Genomic DNA, 26,374 nt, shown 5'->3' with positions numbered 1-26,374 from the left:
CTTTCTCTCTTTTCTCCACCCCCCCCCCCCCCCCCCCCCCAAAAATAAAAACTGGTTTCGAGAGCATGTGGATTTGAGATAACTTCACCTTCAGCCCAGAGCCGACCAGAATGGCTTTGCAGGTTGTTACTGGCAGCAGGGGTAAGCTGGTGCCTCGCTCCACTCCGTGCTGTAAATTGTGAACCAGAGTTCACTGGAAATCAGAAGCCTTCCCGCAGGGAACTGCAACATGCCTTGTCCCACGGGCTGGCCGTTTCTGAGTCATCCTTGCAAACTGGCTGAGTCACAAGGTAAGTATAACTGGTGCCTGGAGGTTGGGACTGTTGCAGGCCAGCGCTCTGATCTCCCCAAGGCTCCATAATCTGAGTCTGAGTGGTGGAACGGAGACTGAGCAGCCAGAGAGCCATCACTTGGGTGCTGCATTTTTGTGCTTGAGGTGAGGATGTCAGTACAGGGGAAATGAGTATTTTCTGTTTCAGCCATCAAGCACTCCCAGGATCGAGTATCTGAAAGTTATATGCAGACCTCCCTTCTCCCCATGTGCGGCGAGACCATTGCCTGTGGGGGAGTCGAGACAAAGTGGTGTTTTCAGGTGAAGCGGGCTCGAATTGAAATGGTGCACACTGACAGATTCTCAATATACAAGCCGATCTCTCATTGTACACAGCAAGTGAGAGAATAAGGTCACTGTCTAATACTTTTTCCTTTTGTCTCTCTCCCTCGGTGGCAGGCTCGCTCTCGCTCTCTCCTTTGCACACAGTGCGGTCCTCAGCACCCTTTCCATCCCTCCCTCATTATTTGTGCTTTCCTACTACCCGTGCCTCTTCCCCTTTGAACTACTCATTGAACCCCTGTAATCTTCTCCCCTCCGTGACTTCACTGTCCCTCACCTCCCCCTGAGCCACGTCTGTCCCTCCCGCCTGCCTATCGGAACAGACCGGTCGGTGCGTGTCCCAAGCCAAGGCGCGGGTTTTTGAGTTTGTATTTGGAAGGCAATGCAGAATGATAAAGGATTTTAAACTGACGAGTCCCTGTAATACCAGCAGAGTTAGCACCAGTGAAGGAAGATTTCAAATTACACAATGGCTTCTCGGCAGCACTCCTGGTCTCCAGTACCATGTAACAATCTCGAATCCGGTTTTACACAGACTGTTCAGTGTCTGTCAGTGCTCTGGCTGAGAAAGAAGGGGGAGGAGGATGCAGTTGGATACATTTTTGTAAATCCACTACAAGATTTCCCCAACTGAATTCTCCTGCCCCTCTCCTTGATTGCTCACTGCCTCAATCCTGAGGGTTCGAATCATAGAAAATTAAATTCAGAAAATGCTGGAAATACTCAGCAGGCCAGGCTGTGGAGAGAGAAACAGTTAACGTTTCAGGTCAATGACCCTTCGTCAGAACTCTCTCCACAGATGCTGCCTGACCTGCTGAGTATTTCCAGCACGTTCTGTTTTTATTTCATATTTCCAGCATCCGCAGTATTTTGCTTTTGTTTTTGGTTAGAATCATAGAATGGTTGGAGCACAGAAGGTGGCCATTCGGCCCGTCGAGCCCGTGCCGGCTCTCTCGGATCGGCCGGGAGTCTGCTGGATCTGAGGATCAATCTCGGGCACTGGTGCCAGCAGCCCAGGAGGAAATGACTTGGTATTGGCGCTTCATGCCTATATAGTCCAGACTTGTAAAGCCCACCCCCACCATCCGACCCACCTGCCTGGTGCTTGAGCAACCTGTGTGTCTGCTGTCTCAACCATTCCCTGCCTCCCATTTCAAGAATCGCCCTGAAATCTTGTAGCTGGTCCCACCCAGTCACCGTAACTTGGCCAGAAATATGGCTCACCGCACTTGTGATGAATTAACAGCGGAGAGCGGGACCATCCACGAGGTGAATCCCTGCCTGCTTCCTGAGAATTTCAAAACTCTCTCCTTCCTACCAGCAGTCTGTGACTGGTAAGTGACAATGAACAATAAATTGCACAGTGCCTACTGAGGTGACAGGAGCCAAAGGAATCCTCCTGTGTTCACCTAGTGCTGCACAATTACTAATGGTTAAATGTCATTGCTTTCTGCAAATTTTGAACTCGCAACATGACCTGCAGACATTTGAAACCTAGAGAGGTGTGGTAATAAACAGCTGTCAGTGATGTCGGAGTAAGGCTGCTTTCATGATCACATTAAATCGGCATTTTTCACATCTACCATTTAGGTTTTGTCAAATTTGTTTTTAATTGCACCTTTGCTAAGAGTAGTAGTGACCTGAAATTGTTCTAATTTTAGAACAGAACAGATGTGATTTGATGGACACGCCTGGGCTCACTGTCAACATGATTAATTGAATGAAGAGTACATTTTTGGAGGGGCTAAATGCAGTGGATGTAATATACTTGGATTTTCAAAAGCCCTTCAACCTGACTGAGGCTAGAACGTGTGGAGTAGCAGAATGGATAGTGAGCTGGCTACAAAACAAAGCAGAGAGTAGAGATTAAAGGTAATTACTCAGACTGGCAAAAGGTGGGAAGTGGTGTCTCACGAGGATCGGTGCCGGACTTGTGAATCGGAAGTGTAATTTCCAAATTTGTGGATGACTCCAAATTGGGGGGTACAGTCAATACTGAGGAGGACCACGACAAAATACAGGAAGACGTTAATAAGCTTGCAGAATGGGTGTGTAAAAGGCAAATTAATTTTAAAAAACTGAAGTGTGAGGTGTTCCATTTTGGTGGGAGGAATAAAGAGGCCACATACTGCTTGGAAAATAGGTGTCTAAATGGGGTAGAGGAGCAAAGGGATCAAGGTATACAGATTCACAAATCGCTAATGGTGATTAACAAGGCCATTAATAAATGCCAGCAATGCACTGGGGTTCATTATAGGCATAGTATTGAAAAGCAGAGAAGTTCTGTTAAACTTGTATCGAACCTTGGTTAGACCACACTTGGAGTTCAGTGAACAGTTCTGGTCTCCATGTTGTAAAGGATATAGAGGCACTGGAAAAGGTGCAAAAACAATTTACTTGGATAATCACAGAAATCACAGAAACCCCACAGTGCAGATAGAGGCCATTTTGGCCCATCGAGCCTGCACCAACACATATCCCACCCTATCCCCGTAACCCCACGTATTTAATCCCCCTAACACTAAGGGTCAATTTATCATAGCCAATCAACCTAACCTGCACATCTTTGGACTGTGGGAGGAAACCGGAGCACCCGGAGGAAACCCACGCAAACACGGGGAGAATGTGCAAACTCCACACAAACAGTCGCCCAAGGCCGGATTCGAACCCGGGTCCCTGGCGCTGTGAGGCAACAGTGCTAACCACTATGCCACCGTGCTGCCCGTACTAGAACTGAGCGGTTATACTTATCGCGAAAGATTGTACGGGCCGGGGCTCTCTTCTCTAGAAAAGAGAAAGCTTAGCGGTGACCTAATCGAGATCTTTAAAATTATGAAGGAGTTGGGTGGGATAGATGGAGAGACGATGTTTCCACTTGTGGGGGTGTCCAAAACTAGGGGCCATAAATATAGGGAATTCAAGTGAAACCTCTTTACCCAGAGAGTGGTGAGAATGTGGAACTTGCTGCCACAGGGAGTGGCTGAGGCGACTAGCATAGATACATTTAAGGGACAGCTAGATAAACACGAGGGAGAAAGGAATAGAAGGTTATGCTGATGGGGTTAAGAACATAAGAAATGGGGCCAGGAGGAGGCCACACAGCCCCTCGAGCCTGCCCTGATGAAATAGGGTGGGAAACACAAATAATAGAAGGGTGGGCCCGATTGGGGACCAAAAAGGAGATGATCTTGTGGAGACAGAGGGCATAGTTGAGTTAATAAATGAGTACTTTGCATCTGTCTTCACTAAAGAGGATGCTGCTAATGTCATAGTAAAGGAGACGGTAACGGTGATGATACTGGACAGGATAAAAATAGATAAAGAGGAGGTACTTGAACGGTTGGCAGTCCTCCAAAGTAGAAGTCACCCAGTCCAGATGGGATGCATCCTAGGTTACTGAGGGAAGTAAGGGTGGAAATTGCGGAGGTTATGGCCACAGTCTTCCAATCGTAAGACTTTAAGAATATTCTCCTTGGATATGGAGGGTGGTGCCAGAGGATTGGAAATGTTACACCCGTTTAAAAAAGGGGAGAGGGATAAACCCGGCAACTATAGACCAGTCAGCCCAACGTCTGTGGTGGGGAAACCTTTAGAGACAATAATCCGGGACAAAATTAATTGGCATTAAGAAAAAAAATGAATGAAAATCAGCACTGATTTGTTAAAGGCAAATGGTGTAGTTGATGTCTAGATGGACTTTCAAAAGGCATTTAACAAAGTGCCACATACTAGGCTTGTTAGCAAAATAAAAGTCCATGGGATTAAAGGGACAGTGGCAGCGTGGATACAAAATTGGCTAAAGGACAGAAAGCCGAGAGTAGTGGTGAACGGTTGTTTTCCAGACTGGCGAGAGGTATACAGTGGTGTCCCCAGGGGACGGTATTAGGACCACTGCTCTTTTTGATGTATATTAATGACCTGGACTTGGGTGTACAGGGCATAATTTCAAAGTTTGCAGATGATACGGAATTCAAATGTAGTAAATAATAAGGTGGATAGTATCAGACTTCAGGAGGGCATGGACAGACACATGCCAGATGAAATTTAATTCAGTGAAGTGATGCATTTTGGTAGGAAAATGAGGAGAGGAAACAGAAACTAAAGGGTACAATTTTAAAGGGGGCTGCAGGAACAGACCTGGGGGTGTATGTACACAAATCGTTGAAGGGGGCAGGGCAGGTCAAGTAGGCTGGTTAAAAAGCATATGTGATCCTTGGCTTTATTAATAGAGGAATAGAGTACAACAGCAAGGAAGTTACGCTAAACCTTTATAAAACACTGGTTAGGCCCCAGCTAGAGCATTGTGTTCCATTCTGGGCACCGCACTTTAGGATGGATAGCAAGGCTTTGGAGAGGGCGCAGAGGAGATTTACTAGAATGGTACCAGCTTCAGGATTGCTTCGAACGCACTGATTGGGGCATGTTTGCCCATAATAACATCGAGGAATACGCATCCACAGTGCTATTCTACATTAACAGCTGCGTCGAGGTCGTCACGACCCATAAAAATATCAGGACATACCCCAACCAGAAACCCTGGATGAACGGAGAGGTCCGCTCACTGTTGAAAGCACGCGACGCAGCATTTAAATCTGGCGACGCGGCGGCTTACAGTGCAGCTAGGACCAACCTAAAAAAGGGTATCAGGACTGCCAAAAGGAAACAGACACTGCGGATAGAGGATCACTTCCGCAACAACTCGGACCCCCGGCGCATGTGGCAAGGCATCCAGTCCATCACTGACTACAAGGGCAAAAACACCAGCCCCCCGGTTAGCAATGCCTCCCTTCCGGAGGAGCTTAACAACTTCTACGCTCACTTCGACAGGGACAACAGGGAGCCGGCTACCAAAGCCTTGCCACCCCCGGAAGACCAGGTGCTCACTCTGTCGACCTCCGACGTAAGAGGTGTTCTACGCGGAGTGAACACACGAAAGGCTGCTGGACCGGATAGCATCCCTGGACGGGTACTTGAGGAATGTGCTGATCAGCTGGCTGATGTCTTCACCACCATCTTCAATCTGTCATTGGCCCAGGCAGTAGTCCCTACATGCTTCAAGACCGCTACCATTATTCCTGTGCCAAAACAAACGGCTGTGACGTGCCTGAACGACTATCGACCTGTCGCACTCGCACCCATCATAATGAAGTGTTTTGAGAGACTGGTCTTAGCTCACATCAAAGCCAGTGTTCCCGCCTCTCTTGACCAACACCAGTTTGCCTATCGTGCAAACAGATCAACAGAGGATGCAATCACAACTGCTCTACACTCGGCACTGAATCACTTAGATGGTAAGGAGACCTACATCAGAATGCTGTTCATAGACTACAGCTCAGCATTCAACACTATCGTCACCAACAAGCTGGCCTCCAAACTCTTGGCCTGAACACTTCCCTCTGCAACTGGACCCTGGACTTCCTAACGAACAGACCCCAGTCTGTCAAATTAGGTAACCACACCTCCCCCCCCCCCCCCCCCCCCCCCCCCCCCCCCCTGACCCTGAACACGGGGGCCCCACAAGGATGCGTGCTGAGCCCCCTCCTCTACTCCCTCTTCACCCACGACTGTGTGGCTGTTCATGGTTCCAACACCATCATCAAGTTTGCGGATGATACCACGGTAGTAGGCCAGATCACCAACAACGATGAGTCAGCCTACAGGGAGGAGGTCCAGCATCTCGTGAAGTGGTGCGCTGATAACAACCTGGCCCTTAACACCAAGAAAACCAAAGAAATCATTGTGGACTTCAGGAAGTCTAAAGGCGGAAGTCACACCCCCATCCACATCAATGGGGCTGTGGTGGAAAGGGTGGACAGCTTTAAGTTCCTCGGAGTCCACATCACGGAAGACCTCTCCTGGTCCCTCAATACCTCCTCTCTGATGAAGAAGGCCCAGCAGCGCCTATATTTCCTAAGGAGGCTGAAGGGATGTAACCTGTCACCCCTGATCCTCTCTAACTTTTACCGCTGCACTATAGAGAGCATCCTGACGAACTGTATCACAGTATGGTATGGCAGCTGTAGCTACTATGACCGGAAAGCCCTGCAGCGGGTAGTCAAAACTGCCCAACGCATTACCGGCACCCGGCTACCGACCATAGAGCACATATACCAGAAACGCTGTCTACGGAGGTCACGGTCCATCATCAAAGACCCTACCCACCCCAGCCACAGTCTGTTCGCCCTCCTGCCATCTGGGAGACGCTACAGATGCATTCGCACCCGTACGACCAGATTTAGGAACAGCTTCTTTCCCAGGGCTGTCATCCTACTGAACTCCACAAATAAACTCTAAAGCCTGCACATCTGCCAATGCACTTTATTATGGTTATGTTTATGTTAATGTATTACAAGCCAAATGTATGTTGAATGTTTAAATGTCTTCATCTAAATGTACACTCTCGGGAGCCGCAAGCCTACATTTCGTTGTACTGCACTTGTGAACTAACAATGACAAAGTTTGATTTGATTTGATGAGGGACTTCAGGTATGTGGAGAGACTGGAGAGGCTGGGGTTGTTCTCCTTAGAGCAGAGAAGGTTAAGGGGAGATTTGATAGAGGTGTTCAAAATCATTAATGGGTTTGATAGAGTAGGTAAAGAGGAACTGTTTCCAGTGGCAGGAGGGTCGGTAACCAGAGGACACAGATTTAAGGTGATTGGCAAAAGAACCAGAGGTGACATGAAACATTTTTTTTACACAGCGATTTGTTGTGATCTGGAATTCACTACCTGAAAGGGTGGTGGAAACCGATTCAAAAGAGAATTGGATAAATACTTGAAAGGCAAACATTTACAGGGGTGTGGGATTAATCGGCTAGCTCTAGCCAAGAGCTGGCACGGGCACGATGGGCCGAATGGCCTGTTTTCTGTGCTGTATCATTCTATGTAAAATGAGTCACATACAGAAGCAGAATAAGCTGTCGACTGTCAGAACTGATACTGACTTGAGACAAAAGGGCATGATGAGAGAAATTAGATCAATAAAAGGCTGGCATGAATTGCAGGGAATGTGTGAAAGCAGGTTATCCAAGTTAGAGAAGGGGAGCATGAAAACCTGGCAAAGAGGAGCAGGCCTCAGTGACTCAGGAATATAAACCGAAAATGCTAGAAACACTCAGCAGGTCAGGCAGCATCAGTGGAGAGAGAAACAAGAGTTAATGTTTCAGGTTGATGACCATTCATCAGAACTGGAAAATGTTAGAGATGTAACGGGTTTTAAGCAAGTACAGAGGCGGGGAAAGGGGGGAGGGGAGGAAAGAACAAAAGGGAAGGTCTGTGATCGGGTGGAAGGGAGGAGAGATTGAATGACAAAAGGGATGATGGTGCGAGGCAAAAGGGGGTGGTGATGGGACAAGAACCATTCCCAGCAGCTGCTGTCCGAAACAGTGGGATCAGTGGCTGTGATCTGAAGTTGTTGAACTCTGTTGTAAAGTGTCTAATGGAAAGATGAGGTGCTGTTCCTCGAGCTTCCACTGAGGTTCAGTGCTTCACGAGTCTAGTGGAAGGAAAGGTCACAGCAGACTCCTGGTGTTGCAAACGTCCTGTACTAAAACGACAGCAAAATACTGCAGATGCTGGAAATCCGAAATAACAACAGAAAATGCTGGAAAAACCTCAGCAGGCCAGGCAACATCCGTGGAGAGAAATTAGAGTCGACGTTTCGGGTTGAACCCTTTTTCAAAACTGGAAAGGAAATGAAATAGATCGAAGGCAGGGCTGCGATAGAACAAAAGAAGTGAATAGACATTAAGAGGTATTCCAAACCAGACGAGATGGTGATAGGACTAGTGGAGACAAAAGATGGCTCAGAGGTGTGCAATGTTCTGGCAGAATGAGACACAGCTGCCAGAACATTTCACACCTAATCTAGAGCCGTCTTTTGTCTTCACTAGTCCTATCACCATCTCGTCTGGTTTTGAATACCTCTTAATGTCTCTTCACTTCTTTTGTTCCCTCCCAGCCCTGCCTTCGATCTATTTCATTTCCTTTCCAGTTTTGAAAAAGGGTTCGACCCGAAACGTCGACTCTAATTTCTCTCCATGGATGTTGCCTGGCCTGCTGAGTTTTTCCAGCATTTTCTGTTGTTAGTCCTGTACTAAAAGTTCTGCTTGATTTCCCTTTGAACTCCTGGCTTCTATGTGAGCGTGGTGTATCGAACTGGAATGTGGGGTATCTGTTGCAGGGCCAGCTGGTGACTCTCTTGGATGACAACAGTCTGCATTTATGGAAGCTGAAGAAAAGCCCAGATGGACTGAGTGTCCTGAAGGAGGCGTCTCGCTTCGATCTACGAGGGCAGCCCGGGTAAGCGTTTAAAGTGGCTCTGCCCAAGTCAGGGTACGCGCCGTCCGGTCGCGGGGGGAGGGGGCCGCGTATCGTTCGGTGGGGTGGGCAGCATGTGCTGCCTGGTCGGGAGGTTCACCGGTGGGTTAGAATTACCGAGTGAATCTAGCTTATGTTTTATATCTGGAAGGACCTGGTTAAATCTGCTGTACTGACCTGGTATTTAATTTTTTCTTTTAATGAAATGGGCTTGTAGTTTACAGCCTGTCGCATTGTTTATTCTGCCTTCCAAGAACTAGAACTCGGGCTTGTGTTAAAACATTGAACTAATTACACTGAGCACTGATGCAGCAGCAGATATGGTGCATTTATGGTGGTACTGCAGCTTGGGCGAGCAAGGGCTTGCACAGGGCACCGGACACGAGAAATACCGGAGTGAAAGCTGGGATTGGAGAGACTTGGCCGAACACGACATGTAAAAGCATACGTGTTGTGACTTCCAGTCAATGCCCCAGGGTGTTTAATAGTCCTGTCCTGGGGCTTGTGTAATATTAAGGGCATCTTCACTTTGCACATCTCTTTGACTGAAATACTAAGAGATGTGTTAAAGGGTTTCAGAACACTGCAATCTAACAAAGTAAATCACATGTGAATTCATCTTCAGAATGAACTGGTCAGAATCGCCATGGTGCCAGTGTCTGAACTATTGAAGTCGTACAGTGGGAGGTGGGACCAGTACATGTGGGCTCAGTTACCAGACTCTGGGTGTTGGACATTGAGGTGGGAACAGTTACCAGACTCGGTGTTGGACGTTGATGTGGGATCAGTTACCAGACTCTGGGTGTTGGACATTGAGGTGGGAACAGTTATCCGACTCGGTGTGAGCATGCAGTGTGTTAATGCAGCTGGTCTTGCTCTGAGACCCAGCGTACTCCTGGTTGTCCGGAGCAGGGGCCGATGACGTCTCTGTGCCCGACCAGAGTATTTCAGAGGACGATGAATGTCCGAGCAGATCTCTCGCCACCCCTCGCCCCAGTTGTACAACAGCTGATGCTGTGTATGTTGCTGGAGAGGCTGTGGCGAACTGTCTGAGCAGGACTGCTATATATTGTCTCATTGTGATGATTTATTTGACTCCGCACTGTGCAGTGACGTTACTGAGTTCTGGTTTCTCAGTCTTGCTGTTCTGAATCAGCCAATGCCGCCTCTGACCTGCTTGTTTCCTGTTTACAGTGCTCCACCGAGTGTCACTACGATAACCGTGGTCCTGCCTCATTCCTCTGGTGATGTGTTGTTTCTGGGGACAGAAGGTGGCTGTGTGTTTGTGGTGGAACAGCCGTCCTTCAGAGAGCAGGACGAGAGAACCATCGGCCAGGAAGCTGTTCTACAGAAGTAAGGGCTCTGCCCCTCGGCACAGTGCAACCCAAGCCTGCCACTCCACCCCGCTTTGCCATCACTGTGGGTTGTAATCTGATGACCTTTATACAGGAGGAGCTGTTACTCACCAGTCCACCCTTTTATTGCTGCTTTCATTTTCTTTTTGAATAGAGTGCAGGATGTTGGTGCTGGGGGTGAAGCTTGCTCCCAGTGTTTGCCACATTGTTAGGCGAGATACAATTCGAGTTTTCTTTTTGCTTTCCCATTCTCTTGCACCTCTATTGTTTTTCTTCCACTTTTCTGTCCAATCTATCGCATCCTAATTTCCTAACCGTTCTCCCTTTACAAAGTTAGGGGGCAAAATTTGCCTCCTTTGCGCCTGCCGTTGACGCCTGCAGTGGGCGCTAACGGGGCGCAAGGGGTTATTGCCCCGTGGGGGGGTGTGATAATAGCGTCTCCCGAGAAATTCGGCAGGGCGCTGCTGAGGCGCTAGCCACTGCGCCGACGGCGATGACGTCGTCGCCAAGCGACGTGACCCCTTGGCGCCCTGCGAGGCTGCCGCGGGCCGTGTCGGCGATTGCCTCGTGGGTCATGAACCGGGCCGCACGCTGCTAGCGGAGCAGTAGTTAAAGGGGCGCTCCGGCTGCACCCTGCGCCGACATTTCTTCTTTTGGCCGACCTGCAGGTTGGCCCCTCTTGGCCCTTGGCGTGGTTCAATGCCACCCTGGTGGGCTAGTGGAGGCCGTCAAACGGCCTGCAGAGCTCACGGCGTCCCTCCCCTTTATCGGAAGGGGAGGAGTGGTGAACCGCGTCAGCGCTAAGCGGAGCGGCCACTTAGTGCTCCGTGCTTGGCGCCCCGCGCGGAAGTGAAGCGCCAGAGATAGCGCTCTGTTTCCTCGCCGGGGCGGAAAGCCCAATTTAGCAGCCGGGGCAGTACTCCCAGGTCGGCCGCTAATTAGTGTACCGCCCCCAAACAGGGCATAACCAAATTTTTTCCCTGTTAATTTTGAATCTTTCTCTCATTCTTGCTTTTGTTTCTTGCCACTCTTCACCGCCCCCCCCCTTCCCCACCCGATTGCTGCTCTCTGCCCCCATCGCCACTCTCCAGGTACTGTCCCCTCCCCTTCAGATCTCTGTCATCACTCCTCTCCTTAAAACACCCACCCTTGACCCCTCTATCCTTGCAAACTACCGGCCCATCTCCAACCTCCCTTTCCTCTCCAAAATTCTTGAATGGTTTGTCACCTCCCAAATCCGTGGACATCTTTCCCACAACTCCATGTTTGAATCCCTCCAATCGCATTTCCACTCCTGCCATCGTACCGAAGTGGCTCTTCTCAAAGTCACACATGACATCCTATGTGACTGTGACACCGGTAAACTATCCCTCCTCCTCCTCCTCGACCGGTCTGCAGCCTTTGACGTGGGTGACCACGCCATCCTCCTCTAACTCCTCTCCTCCATCGTCCAGTTGAGTGGGACTGCCCTCGCCTGGTTCCTCCATCGTCCAGTTGGGTGGGACTGCCCTCGCCTGGTTCCATTCTTAGCTATCCAGTCACTGCCAGAGAACCACGTGCAATGGCCTTTCTCCCCGCTCCCACACTGCACCGTTACCTCTGCCTCCCCCAAGGATCTATCCTTGGCCCGTCCTCTTATTTCTCCATGCTGCCCCTCGGTGACATCATCCAAAAACATGTCGTCAGGTTCCACGTGTATGCTGACGACACCCAGCTCTGGCATCCAGAAAATTAACATGCAGGTGCAGCAAGCAATTAGGAAGGCAAATGGCATGTTGGCCTTTATTACAAGGGGGTTGGGGTATGAGTAAGGACGACTTACGGCAATTATATAGGGCCTTGGAGAGACCACACCTGGAGTACTGTTTATAGTTTTGGTCTCCTTACCTTAGGAAGGACACACTTTCCTTGGAGAGGGTGCAACGAAGGTTCACTAGATTGGTTCCTGGGATGAGGGCTGCCATTGAGGAGAGATTGAGTAGAATGGGCTGATACTCTCTGGAGTTTAGAAGAATGAGCGGTGATCTCATTGAAACATATAAGATTCTGAGGGGGATTGACAGGGTAGATGCTGAGAGGTTGTTTCCCTTGGCTGGAGAGTCTAGAACCAGGGGTCACAGCCTCAGGATAAGGGGTCAGCCATTTAGACTGAGATGAAGTGAAATTTCTTCACTCGGAGGGTTGTCAATCTTTGGAATTCTCTGCCCCAGCGTGCAGTGGATGCTCAGTCGATGAGTATATTCAGGACTGAGATCGATCGATTTTTGGGCACTAAGTGAATCGAGGGATATGGGGATAGTGCAGGAAAGTGGAGTTGATGCAGGAGATCAGCCATGATCTAGAACGGCGGAGTAGGCTCGAGTGGCCATATGGCCTACTCCTCTTTCTTATACTATGTTCTACCTCCCCACCAGCACTCTCGACCCTCCCCGCCGGCCTGCTTGTCTGATATCCAGCACTAAATATTGAAGTCATTGTATTTGGTCCCCACCACAAACTCCGTTCCCTGGCCACCGACGCCACCGCTCTCCCTGGCCACCGACGCCACCGCTCTCCCTGGCCACCGACGCCACCGCTCTCCCTGGCCACCGACGCCACCGCTCTCCCTGGCCACCGACGCCACCGCTCTCCCTGGCCACCGACGCCACCGCTCTCCCTGGCCACCGACGCCACCGCTCTCCCTGGCCACCGACGCCACCGCTCTCCCTGGCCACCGACGCCACCGCTCTCCCTGGCCACCGACGCCACCGCTCTCCCTGGCCACCGACGCCACCGCTCTCCCTGGCCACCGACGCCACCGCTCTCCCTGGCCACCGACGCCACCGCTCTCCCTGGCCACTGTCGGGCTGATGCAGACTGTTCGCGACCTTGTCTTATTTGACCCTGAGATGAGTTTCCGTCACCTGGGCCTCTTGATCACCTGGGCCGCCTACTTCCACCTCCTTATCATGGCCCATCTGCGCCCTGCCTCAGCTCAGCTGCTGCTGAAACCCTCATCCATGCCTTTGTTACCTCGAGACTGACTATTCCAACACACTCCTGGCCGGCCTCCCATCTTCCACCCTCCATAAACTTGCACTTGTCCAAAACTCTGCTGTCCAGGGTGCCAAGTCCCGTTCACCCATCACCCCTGTGCTCACTGACCTACATGGTCTCCTGGTCTGGCAACGCCTCGATTTTAAAATTCTTATCCTTGTTTTCAAATCCCTTCATGGCCTCGCCCCTCCCCATCTCTCTAACCTCCTCCAGCCCTACAACCTTCCGATCTCTACACTCTTCCACTTCTGGCCTCTTGCGCATCCCCAATTTTAATCGCTCCACCATTGGCGGCCGTGCCTTCAGCTGCCTCTCTCTATCTCTACCTCTACCTCTCTCTCTTAAGATGCTCCTTAAAACCTACCTCGTTGACGACCTTTCGATCATCTGTCCTAATATCTCCTTCTGTTGCTCGGTGTCAAGTTTTGTTTGATAACGCTCCTGTGAAGCACCTTGGGACGCTTTACTAAGTTAAACTGTGCGACTGCCCAGCGCTCCCGGCTTTTACATTGGAAAAAAACGTGCATGCGCTGGACTTTTGAATGGGCTGTGCAGCCCAAAAATAATTACTGGGGACATTGGTTAAAGGTGCTATGTAAATGCAAGTTGTTTGTGCCCACCACCCGCTCCCATCTGCACACTCTGCAACCGCCACCCCCGCCCCCCCCAATGCCTGGGTGCTCCCAATCTCAGACAGGGGAGGGGAAATACGTGACAATTTTACAGGTGGCATAAGTTTATTTTTAAATGTGTCCACTGGGAGCAGTTGTTCCAGTCAGCCAGCCCGCAGCCCTGAGGTTGCTTCATAGTTGTATCTGGGCCGATCCTTGACATTTTTAACATGAAAACACGGAAGTAAAATTGCCAGAGCCCAGCTGTACCTAAACGGGCAACTGGTCATTGGAAAGGCTGTCAATTGCCACCTTCTAACACGTGCTGGTTATTGAGCCCTGTTCTAATGGTCAGTGCTGTCCCTGCCCAGAATCCTTTCTGAGCTGTTTGGATGTCTCCTGCCCCCACCCACTCTTCCTGGGCCCCTCCTCCAGTTTAGTCTTTAGATCTCTCTTGGCTTGGCTATTTCTCTTTGTCTCTGCCCCACCTCCCTCCTTCTCATTGACTGGCTGTGGTTACAGTCCAGAGGCGAGCTGAATTGGGGGCAGGTGGGGGAGGGAAGAGAGAGAGCGCAAATTTGAAGTGAGGAGGAGTAAGTTATTTCTGTTCTTTCCTCAGAGTGCCTGATGATTATAGAAGTCGACGCTCACTGGGATCTGTGGAGGCCCTGCAGGAGAACCCAAGAAACCCCAATCAGATTCTGATTGGATATAGCAGAGGCCTGGTCATATTGTGGGACTTGCAGGCTAGCCAAGCAACACACCACTTTCTGGGAGACCAGGTACAGTCTTTGAAATCCATTCTCGGGATGTGGGCGTGGCTGGCCTGGCCGGCATTTATTGCTCGTCCTTGGTTAGCCCAAGGTGGTGGTGGTGGGCCTTCCTGAACCGCTGCAGTCGGTGTGGAATATTTATAGCAATTTGACCCAATCCGGCTGGCTCACTTCAGAGGGCAGTTGTAAGTCGACCATGTTGGTGTGGGACTGGAGTTGCACAGAGGCCAGACCAGGTTTCCTCCCCCGTAGGTCATTAGTGAGCCAGTTGGGTGTTTATCTCAATCTAACCGCTTCATGGTCACGTTTACTGATGCCAGCTTTTTATTTTAAACTGATTTCAAATTCTCAAACTGCTGTGGTGGGATTTGAGCTCCTTCTCTGGATTATTAGTCCAGTAACATAATCACACACTACTGCACCCAGGTTTATGTAAGTTCAGTCTATAAGCTTGAAGACAGATCGGCGTATAATCATTCCATCAGACATTTCTGCATGCCCAGTCGTGCAGGAGCCTTGTGTTCTTAAGGTGTTCAGAAAGAGCAGGTAAAATAGCTTTCCAGTTCAGCCCCAAAGGTTGGAACATTGGAGACATGCAAGTTGGAGAATGTGGGAGACACCGTAGCGGGTCATGTGACCGCTGGAACTGTCGGGATGAGTCGGAGGCAGCAAGAAGAAAGCATTTGCATTTCTCTCGTGTCTTATCAAAACGCTTCAGTGGATCACTCTTGAATTGCTGTATGTTGTGAAATGCACAGCAAGGCCCCACAAACAGTGAATGAGGAGAGTATCCAGGTAACCAGTGTGTGGTGTTGGTTAAGAGAGGACTGTTGGTCGGGACACCTGGGTTTCCCTGCTGTTCTTCAAGCAGGGCCGGAGGATCTTTCATACCCACCTGAACAGGCCTCTGAACGATGACCCTGCCGACAGTGCAGCACTCCCTCAGTACTGCGAGTGTCAGCCTGGCTTATGTGCTTGAACCCATGACTGCTGGCTCAGAGATGCGAGTGTGATCCTAACTGAACCAAGCCGGGACCAGTGTACCTGTGGCATTACAGGTCTATGACTGTTGGTCACCTGGGCATGGAACTTTAGTGCAGGTGAAGTATTAATTGATGTAAATGATTACAGAAGATCACTGTGCCTGTGATTGTTAGAATTTATCATGAATCGGGGTTTCAAAATGTGACCCTTGCTGAAAGCGGCGCGCGAGGGGTCCGTGTGGCCCGTGGGGTGGCCCGCAGGGTGGGACGGGGCGATGTGGCGCGGGGGCGAGCCATTTAGTATTCACACACAGGGCCTTATGGCAAGGGACTGTCATCTGTCCTCTTTGATGGTTGGACAGGGTGTCGTTCTCCTGTCGCTACAGCATGGCTCTGTAACTGGGAGCAGGGGACCGCTCCGAGCTTGTGATAATGCCGTGTCTGTTGTCCGTTCACAGCAGCTGGAGGGTGTGACCTGGCAGAGGGATGGGCGGCAGATCATCAGCTCGCACAGCGACGGCAGTTACTGTCAGTGGCCTGTATCAAACGATGACCGATTGCCACAGCCTCTGGAAAACAAAGTGCCTTATGGTCAGTATGATTCTGTGAAGCAATGTCACTTACACCAGAAGATCAACAAAATGAACGGATAGCTTAGGGCACAGGAGCTCCCGAAGGTGAACAAATTCACCGCATGTCCTGTGCGTATTGTGCCCTCCTTTTAAAGGATTAACTTGTCCAATTCATTACTGCTTCCCTTCAGCCTTTTTCTACTTTACCCTTCGAAGGGTCCCTAGAGTGCTGGGCGCGGTGTGCTGGGCGCGGTGTGCTGGGCGCGGAGTGCTGGGCGCGGTTCCAAGGTGCACATGGGATGCTGGGGTTATCACTCTAAGGGTGCTGGATACAATCCAGTGGTGCCGGGGCATAGTGTTGGAGGTGCGGTTTAGCCAGTGCCAGGGGGCTCGGTATGGTTTAGTCTGTGCCATGGGGGGCACGATGCGGTTTAGTCGGTGCCATGGGGGGCACGATGCGGTTTAGTCGGTGCCATGGGGGGCACGATGCGGTTTAGTCGGTGCCATGGGGGGCACGATGCGGTTTAGTCGGTGCCGGGGGGGGGCACGGTGCGGTTTAGTCGGTGCTGGGGGGGGGTGGGGGGCACGGTGCGGTTTAGTCGGTGCTGGGGGTGGGGGGGGGGGGGTGTAACGGTGCGGTTTAGTCGGTGCCGGGGGTGGGGGCACGGTGCGGTTTAGTCGGTGCCGGGGGGGGGGGGGCACTGTGCGGTTTAGTCGGTGCCGGGGGGGGGCACGGTGCGGTTTAGTCGGTGCCGGGGGGGGGCACGGTGCGGTTTAGTCGGTGCCGGGGGGGGCACGGTGCGGTTTAGTCGGTGGGGGGGGGGGGCACGGTGCGGTTTAGTCGGTGGGGGGGGGGCACGGTGCGGTTTAGTCGGTGCCGGGGGGGGGCACGGTGCGGTTTAGTGGTGCTGGGGGGCACGGTGCGGTTTAGTCGGTGCCGGTGGTTCCCCACCTAGTGGGTGAGCTCTGAGGCTTGTTACATTGCTCACGGGCCACCTGGGCTGCAATCTGCCAACTTGGCACCGCCCCGGGGGCGGCGGCTGGAGGAGAAGAGACTGGGAAATGCAGACTAATCGAAAAATCGCTTTGCTGCTGCTGGAGGTAAACGTGAATAAAAGACATTAAAGCAAATTCCGTAAATGGTGCTGGTTTAGATTCTAGGTACCTGCGGGTGTGGGGTGTACAGGAACAGAAAGAGACGTTGAGGTCCATGTGAGCTCCGATCTGTTTGTAAGCTTCTTTCTCCCTTCTTGTCCACAGGTCCCTTCCCCTGCAAAGCAATTCCAAAGATTCTTTGGCTCACAACCAAGCAAAGGTAGGTAACTGCGATGCCGTTAGTCAAGCTTGGTGCGGTGAGTGATGGTGCGTGTGCAGAGGCTCGGGAGAGGCCAATAGCTCAGAAATGGGAGGGACCAGACGGGGAAATAGGTGACGATCTCGGATGGTTTAGATTGAGTGTATGTGCATAAATGTCCGGGACGTGGTAAATAAGGCTGGTGAGCTGCAGGCACAAGTCGCCACATGGGACTGTGATATCGCAGCAAGAACACACCTGGCTCAAAGGAGGGGAGTGTTGGGAATTTAATATTCCTGGCTACAAGGTATTGAGGAAAGATGGGGAAGAGAAAAAAGGAGGGGGTGGTGGTATTGATCAAAGATACAGTTACAGCACTGGAGAGGGATGATGTGTGTGAGGGGTGAAAGACAGAATCTATTTCGTTATAATTAAGGAATAATAGAGGAGCTATTAGGCTACTGGGTGTATACTGGAGACCATCAAATAGTGGGAAGGAGATAGAGGAGCAAATTTGCAGTTACATTACAGAAAGATGCAAGAACTACAGAGTAGTGATAATGGGGGACTTCAATTATCTTCATGTCGACTGGGATAGTAACAGTGTAAAGGACAAAGAGGGGGAGGAATTCCTGAAATGTGTACAAGAGAACTTTCTTGATCAGTGTGTTTCCTGCTGACTGCAGTGAGTTGAAAAGGGATCTGGGCCCAGGTGAAATGGAATCAAAAATTGGTAAACAAAACCCTATTGAACAACGGGAGGCCTTCAAAGAGGAGATGATTCAGGTACAGAGTGGACAACATTCCCACAAAGGGGAAAGGAAGGGCATCCTAAGCTAGAGCTCCCTGGATCACAGAAGGTATAGAGATTAAAATGAGAGAAAAAGGAGGCTTATGACAAATGTCAGGTTCATAATACAGTCGAGAACCAAGCTGAATATGGAAAGTACAGAGGAGATCTGAAAAAGGAATAAAGGGCAAAGAGACTATGAGAATCAATTAGCGGCCGCCATAAAAGGGAACCCAAAAGTCTTTTATAAACATATAAATAGTGGAAGGGTGGGGCCGATAAAGAACCAAAAAGATCTTCTAGTGGAGGCAGCAGGTGTGGCTGAGGTACTAAATGAGGACTTTGCATCAGCCTTCACCAGAGAGGAGGATGCTGCCAATGTCGCAGTAAAGGAGGAGGCAGGAGCGATATTGGATAGGGTAAAAATAGATAAAGTGGAGGTACTTAAAGCTGGCAGTCCTCGAAGTAGAAAAGTCACCCCAGTCCAAACGGGACGCACCCTGGGTTACTGAGGGGAGTAAGGATGGGAATTGTGCAGCCTCTGGCCACAATCTTGCAATACTCCTTAGTATGGGAGTGGTGCCAGGGGACTGGAGGACTGCAAATGTTACACCTTGTTTAAAAAAGGGGAGGGGGATAAACCCAGCAACTACAGGCCAGTCAGCTTAATGTCACTGGTGGGGAAACCTTTAGAGACAATAATCTGAGACAAAATTAATTGGCATTTGTAAAAGTATGGTCTAAGATTGGAAACACCAGGAGTGGAACATAAAACAGCGGGAGAAACAGCACCGACCTGACTGGAGACACCAGGAGCGGAGTGTAAAACAACGGGAGAAACCGCACCGACCTGATTGGAGAGACCAGGAGCGGAACATGAAACAGCACCGACCTGATTGGAGAGACCAGGAGCGGAGTGTAAAACAGCAGGAGAAACAGCACCGACCTGACTGGAGACACCAGGAGCGGAGTGTAAAACAACGGGAGAAACAGCACCGACCTGACTGGAGACACCAGGAGCGGAGTGTAAAACAGCAGGAGAAACAGCACCGACCTGATTGGAGAGACCAGGAGCGGAGTGTAAAACAGCAGGAGAAACAGCACCGACCTGACTGGAGACACCAGGGGCGGAGTGTAAAACAGCGGGAGAAACAGCACCGACCTGACTGGAGACACCGGGAGCGGAGTGTAAAACAGCAGGAGAAACCGCACCGACCTGACTGGAGACACCGGGAGCAGAGTGTAAAACAGCGGGAGAAACAGCACCGACCTGACTGGAGACACCGGGAGCGGAGTGTAAAACAGCAGGAGAAACAGCACCGACCTGACTGGAGACACCAGGGGCGGAGTGTAAAACAGCAGGAGAAACCGCACCGACCTGACTGGAGACACCGGGAGCAGAGTGTAAAACAGCGGGAGAAACAGCACCGACCTGACTGGAGACACCGGGAGCGGAGTGTAAAACAGCGGGAGAAACAGCACCGACCTGACTGGAGACACCAGGAGAAGCGGAAACATCGATTTCCAAACATAAAAGGAAGAGTGACATCACAGGACAGCAGGTAGGTGATTGGTTGGTGAGTATTAAGGTTTTTTCTCTCTAATGTGGATAGTGGTATAAACTCGGTGCGGGAAACTATAACCTTATTAAATTTATAGCTCAACTAGTTAAACTATTTAATATAACTATAAATAATTGTTTAATGAAGACTTTTCCCTAAAGAATAAAGAACGAATTAAATAAATAAAATAAGATTAGACTAAGATACGGCAGGGCAGGTTGTGTGTCTGGACTGCAGTATGTGGGAGTTTGTGGTCAGCGAGACTGTCCCGAGCGAACACGTCTGCAGGGGATGTCTCCATCTCAAATCTCTCCGGCTCAGAGTCATTGAGCTGGAGACACTCCGACACAAGGGAGGGGGAGGAATTTCTAGACGGTTTTATCCAGAATACAGTCACACCCCAGAGGAAAGCACAGGTTCAGGAAGGGGAGGGTGTGACAGTTAGGGAGCTGGGTTGCGGGGATTTTGGAGAGGTTGAGAAGAAAGTCCCGCAGACACTGGTCCTGTCCAACAGGTACGATGCACTCACTACCTGTGAGGACAAGGAGAGAGACTGCAGGGAGGACTGCCACAAGGCACCGTGGCTCAGAAGGCTGTCCAAGGCGGAGGGGGAAGAGTAGAATAGAAATGTGGTAGTGATAGGGGACTCTATAATTAGGGGGATAGATTGCGTCCTCTGCAGCCATGAACGAGAATCCCAAAGGGTATGTTGCCAGGGTAAGTGATAACTCACGGCGGCTAGAGAGGAACTTGGGAAGGGAGGGGGTAAATCCAGTTGTCGTGGTCCATGTTGGAACAAACGACTCAGGGAGGAGGTCCTGCTGAAAGAGTTTCAGGAGTTAGGCTCTAAATGAAAAAGCAGGACCTCGGGGATAATAATCTCTGGGTTATTGCCCGAGCCACGTGCAAATTGGCACAGAAACCGACAGATCAGGAGGCTAAAGGGCTGGTGTGGGAAAGAGGGGTTCCTCTTCATGGAACACTGGCACCAGTCCTGGGACAGGAAGTCATAGTCGTAGAGTCATAGAGTCATACAGCACAGAAAGAGGCCCTTCGGCCCATCGTGTCCGCGCCGGCCATCAAGCCCTGTCTATTCTAATCCCATTTTCCAGCACTTGGTCCATAGCCTTGTATGCTATGGCGTTTCAAGTGCTCATCCAACTGCTTCTTGAATGTTGTGAGGGTTCCTGCCTCTACCATCCTTTCAGGCAGTGAGTTCCAGATTCCAACCACCCTCTGGGTGAAAAAGTTTTTCCTCAAATCCCCTCTAAACCTCCTGCCCCTTACCTTGAATCTATGCCCCCTGGTTATTGACCCCTCTACTAAGGGGAAAAGTTCCTTTCTATCTACCCTATCTATGCCCCTCATAATTTTGTACACCTCAATCAGGTCCCCCCTCAGCCTTCTCTGCTCCAAGGAAAACAACCCCAGCCTGTCCAGTCTCTCTTCATAGCTGAAGCGCTCCAGCCCAGGTAACATCCTGGTAAATCTCCTCTGCACCCTCTCCAAAGCAATCACATCCTTCCTATAGTGTGGCGACCAGAACTGCACACAGTACTCCAGCTGTGGCCTTACCAGCGTTTTGTACAGCTCCATCATAACCTCCCTGCTCTTGCCTTCATTAGCCGAGGCATAGAATATAAGTATCCCATTTGCCTTTTTAACCACCTTATCCACCTGTTCTGCTGCCTTCAGGGATCTATGTACGCCAAGGTCCCTCTGATCCTCTGTCTTTCCTAGGGCCTTACCATTCATTGTGTATTCCCTTGCCTTGTTAGTCCATCCAAAATGCATCACCTCACTTTTCAGGGTTAAATTCCATTTGCCACTGTTCCGCCCATCTGACCAACCCATCTATATCGTCCTGTAGCCTGAGGCTTCCCACCTCGCTATTTCCCACCAATTTTCGTGTCATCTGCGAACTTACTGATCATACCTTTTACATTCACATCCAAATCATTAATGTAGACCACAAACAGCAAGGGACCCAGCACCGATCCCTGCGGTACCCCACTGGACACAGGCTTCCAGTCACAAAAACAACCTTCCACCATCACCTTCTGCCACTAAGCCAGTTTTGGATCCAATGTGCCAAGGCACCTTGGATCCCATGGGCTCTTACCTTCCTGACCAGTCTCCTGTGCGGGACTTTATCAAAAGCCTTACTGAAATCCATGTAAACCACATCCACTGCACTACCCTCATCCACACACCTAGTCGCCCCCTTGAAAAATTCAATCAAATTGGTCAGACATGATCTTCCCTTGACAAAGCCATGCTGGCTATCCCGAATTAATCCCTGCCTCTCCAAGTGGAGACCAATTCTGTCCTGATGCGCTATCAATAACTCAAAAGACTGAGATTAAGCGAGTAATTAACAGGCTTTTATTAACAAGAGAATGAAGGTGTGCCTCGAGTGGTCGACCGGTCCAGAATACAAAGGGGCTGTGGAGCAGTCACCTTTATACCTGGATTCGCGGAAGGAGTCAGCCGAGGCATGTACAGGCATGTACACAGTGGAATACAAACAGTGGTTTACCACATTCACCCCTTGTTTAAAATTGTGTCCGGCGGGGTGAAGTGTATTAAAAGTTAGTGTATTGGAGTCTCTCCGGAGGTCTTGTCTGCCGCTGTGATCGACGTGGCAACGGCAGGGGTAGTGAAGCTTCCGGCGTCGAGCCCCGCGTAGGCTGGGGCACTGGTGTGTAGTCCTCGTAGATGTTGAGCGGGTCGCGGGGCCCAGGCCTGCCGTCTGCTGGGGCTGGATATCGGATCGTGGGGGGTGGGGTGGTAGTGGGTTACTGCGGCCCCCGAGGGTGCGAGGTCTCTTATGGAGACTGTGTCCTCCCGCTTGTCTGGGTACGCAATGTAAGCATACTGGGGGTTGGCGTGGAGGAGGTCGACCCTCTCGACCAGGGGGTCCGTTTTATGGGTCCTCACGTGTCTTCTCAGTAGGACCGGCCCTGGGGACGTCAGCCATGGCGGTAGCGATGTCCCCGATGTGGACTTCCTTGGGAAGGCAAACATTTTCTCATGAGGGGTGGCGTTAGTGGCAGTGCAGAGCAGTGACCGAATAGAGTGGAGCGCATCGGGGAGCACATCCTGCCAGCGGGAGGTCGGATGGCCCCTAGACTTTAAGGCTAGCAGGGCGGCCTTCCAAACTGTCGCATTCTCTCTTTCCACCTGTCCGTTCCCCCGGGGGTTGTAACTGGTGGTCCTGCTTGTGGCAATACCCCTAGTTAGCAGGTACTGACGGAGTTCGTCGCTCATAAACGATGAGCCCCGGTCGCTATGGATATAGCTGGGGAAACCGAACAGGGTGAAGAGGTCGTTCAGACATTTAATGACCGTGGCACTGGATGGCGAACGGGAAACGGGAGTACTCATCAATAATATTGAGGAAGTACACATTGCGGTCGGAGGAGGGGAGAGGCCCTTTAAAATCAACGCTCAGGCGCTCGAAGGGGCGAGTGGCTTTTATCAGGTGAGCCCTGTCTGGTCTATAAAAGTGCGGTTTGCACTCAGCGCAGACTTGGCAGTTCCTGGTCATGGTCCTGACCTCCTCAATGGAGTAAGGCAGGTTGCGGGCCTTGATGAAGTGGAAGAACCTGGTGACCCCCGGGTGGCAGAGGTCATTGTGGAGGGCCCGCAGTCTATCGCACTGGCGCAGGTGCCACGCGATAGAGCATCCGGGGGTTCATTGAGCTTCCCGGGCCGGAACAAGATCTCGTAATTGTCGGTGGAAAGTTCGATTCTCCACCTCAAGATCTTGTCGTTTTTGATTTTGCCCCTCTGCTTGTTGTTAAACATGAAAGCAACTGAACGCTGGTCAGTGAGCAGGGTAAATCGTTTTCTGGCCAGGTAGTGCCTCCAATGACGCACAGCCTCCACAATAGCCTGGGCCTCCTTCTCAACAGCGGAGTGTCTGGCCTCTGGGCCCTGGAGGGTTCGTGAAAAGAAGGCCACGGGTCTCCCCGCCTGATTGAGGGTAGCGGCCAGGGCAAAGTCGGACGCGTCGCCTTCCACCTGGAAGGGGATGGATTCGTCCACTGCGTGCATGGTGGATTTGGCAATGTCTTCCTTGATACGGTGGAAGGCTAAGCGGGCCTCTGCCGTCACGGGAAAAGAGGTGGACTTGATCAGCGGACGGGCCTTGTCTGCATAGTAGGGGACCCACTGGGCGTAATAAGAGGAAAAACCCTAGGCACCTCTTCAGGGCCTTGAGGCAGTGGGAGTTCCATAAGGGGACGCATCCGGTCGGGGTCGGGGCTGATGACTCCGTGTTCCACAACACAGCCAAGGATGGCGAGGCGGGTTGTGCGGAATATGCACTTCTCCTTGTTATACGTCAGGTTGAGGAGTATGGCGGTGCAGAGGAATTTTTCGAGGTTTGCGTCATGGTCCTGCAAGTCATGGCCGCAGATGGTCACATTGTCCAGACATGGGAAAGTGGCCTGCAACGCATTTTGATCGACCATCCGGTCCATCTCCCTTTGGAAGACGGAGACCCCGTTGGTGACGCCAAAGGGAACCCTAAGGAAGTGATAGAGGCGGCCGTTTACCTCAAAGGCCGTATACTGGCGGTCCTCAGGGCGGATAGGGAGCTGGTGGTACGCTGATTTCAGGTCAATGGTCGAGAAGACGTGGTACTGCGCGATCTAGCTGACCATATCAGCTATGCGGGGGAGTGGGTAAGCGTCCAGCAGGGTGTAGCGATTTATTGCCTGGCTGTAGTCGATGACCAGGCGCTGCTTCTCGCCGGTCTTAACGACCACAACCTGGGCTCGCCAGGGGCTGGTGCTGCCCTCAATAATCCCTTCCTTCAGGAGCCGCTCCACTTCGGTTTTAATGAAAACCCTGTCCCCGGCACTGTATCGCCTGCTCTTTGTGGCGATGGGCTTACAGTCGGGGGTGAGGTGAGCAAACAGTGGGGGGGGGGGGGTGACTGAGTGTGGAGAGGTCGCACCTGGTGCGCGGCGGGCGATTTGGAAGCTGCTGGCTGCGGACTGTGAGTGGGGGGAGGGGTCCACCGTACGCCATCGTAACACTTTAGGGTGGCACTGAAAATCTAACCCCAGTAGAACGGCAGCGCAGAGGTCGGGCAGGACCAGAAGTTTAAAATTATCGTACACAGTCCCGTCTACTACGAGTGTCACCACGCAGTAGCCGCCAATGTCCGCCGACTGGGACTCGGAGGCCATAGAAATCCGCTGGTGTGCAGGCAGGACTGGGAGAGAGCAACGCCGCACCGTGTCGGGGTGGATGAAGCTCTCCGTGCTCCCAGAGTCAAAAAGGCAGATTGTTTCGTGACCATTTACCTTAATGTCCATTGTGGAACTGGCCAGCTGGTGCGGTCTCGCTTGGTCCAGTGTAACGGAGGCCAGCGTAGGGGTCGGTGTGTCGCTGCGGGTATCAGATGAGGCGGTGTTGGGGGCCTGCTGCGTCCCGGCTGTCGTCCAAGATGGCGGCGTCCATGATCCCCATGTGCCTGGAGGCGTCCAAAATGGCTGCTGTTCCGGTGGTTCGCACATGGCTGGGGAGGCCCAAGATGGCGGCCCGCACAGCCCACACGCGGCGCTGCTGGGGTTCGGGGTGGCTTTGGCCCTGCAGACGCTGGCGTAGTGTCCCTTCTTCCCGCAGCCCGAGCAGATCGCATTTTTCGCCGGGCAGCGCGCTCTGGGGTGTTTGGCCTGGCCACAGAAGTAGCATTTCTGGCCTTGGGGCACTGCTGTCTGGCCTTGGGACACTGCTGCGGTAGTTGGGATGTGGCTGGGGTGGCACGGCGCTATGAGACAGTCCTACCGTGTCCCAGGCTGTCATTCCCCGCGGCGTCCATGGTGCAGAGGAGTAGGCATCCATGCCCCGGTAGGCTGCGTCCAATGATAGTGCGAGTTCAGAGGCCTTGTTGAGGTCGCGGTCACTCTGCTCCAACAGTCGCTGTCGGGTGTAATTGGACCTGTGGCCCGCTACAAAAGCGTCCTGGATAAGTTCCTCTGTGTACATGGCGGCCTTTACATCCTTACAACCACAGGCCCGGCCAAGCACAGACAGTGCCTGAAGGTATTCCTCGGTCGATTCCCCAGGTTGTTGTTTACGACTCCCCAGAAAGTGCCTGGCGTACACTTCATTCACTGGGCGCGTGTACTGGTCCTTGAGGAGCTTGATAGCATCCGCGTACGAGGTCGCGTCTTGGATGACCGAGTACACTCGGTGGTTCACTTTGGAGGTCAGGACATCCAATTTGTCCTCGTCCGATTTGACCGTTTCAGTGGAGGCGATCAGGAATTTTTCAAAGCACCTCAGCCAGTGAGTAAACTTGGTGGATGCGTCCGCCTCCCGATGGTCTAAGTCTAGGCATGCTGGTGTGAGGATCTTCTCCATTATAAAATCTTGTTAATAAAATTGATGCGCTATCAATAACTCAAAAGACTGAGATTAAGCGAGTAATTAACAGGCTTTTATTAAC

The 26,374-nt window shown here is 51.5% G+C and overlaps 1 protein-coding gene across 2 annotated transcripts in view; it reads left to right on the top strand.

Moving 5' to 3' along the window:
• llgl2 (LLGL scribble cell polarity complex component 2) overlaps positions 1 to 26,374 on the top strand; it is a 146,523-nt gene that overhangs the window by 73,796 nt on the left and 46,353 nt on the right. For both annotated transcript variants that reach the window (XM_085963218.1, XM_085963219.1), the window contains 5 exons: positions 8,796 to 8,914; positions 10,127 to 10,285; positions 14,554 to 14,716; positions 16,149 to 16,281; positions 17,523 to 17,577. In XM_085963218.1, the coding sequence (XP_085819344.1) occupies positions 8,796 to 8,914; positions 10,127 to 10,285; positions 14,554 to 14,716; positions 16,149 to 16,281; positions 17,523 to 17,577 (629 nt within the window). The remainder of the gene's footprint in view (positions 1 to 8,795; positions 8,915 to 10,126; positions 10,286 to 14,553; positions 14,717 to 16,148; positions 16,282 to 17,522; positions 17,578 to 26,374) is intronic.

Source organism: Somniosus microcephalus, chromosome 21 (assembly GCF_052327205.1).
Source record: "Somniosus microcephalus isolate GS21.2 chromosome 21, FLI_Smic_1.0, whole genome shotgun sequence".
NCBI classification, from domain to species: Eukaryota; Metazoa; Chordata; class Chondrichthyes; order Squaliformes; family Somniosidae; genus Somniosus; species Somniosus microcephalus.
Note: the sequence above shows the minus strand (reverse complement) of the source record. Positions and strands in the feature narration are given on the sequence as shown.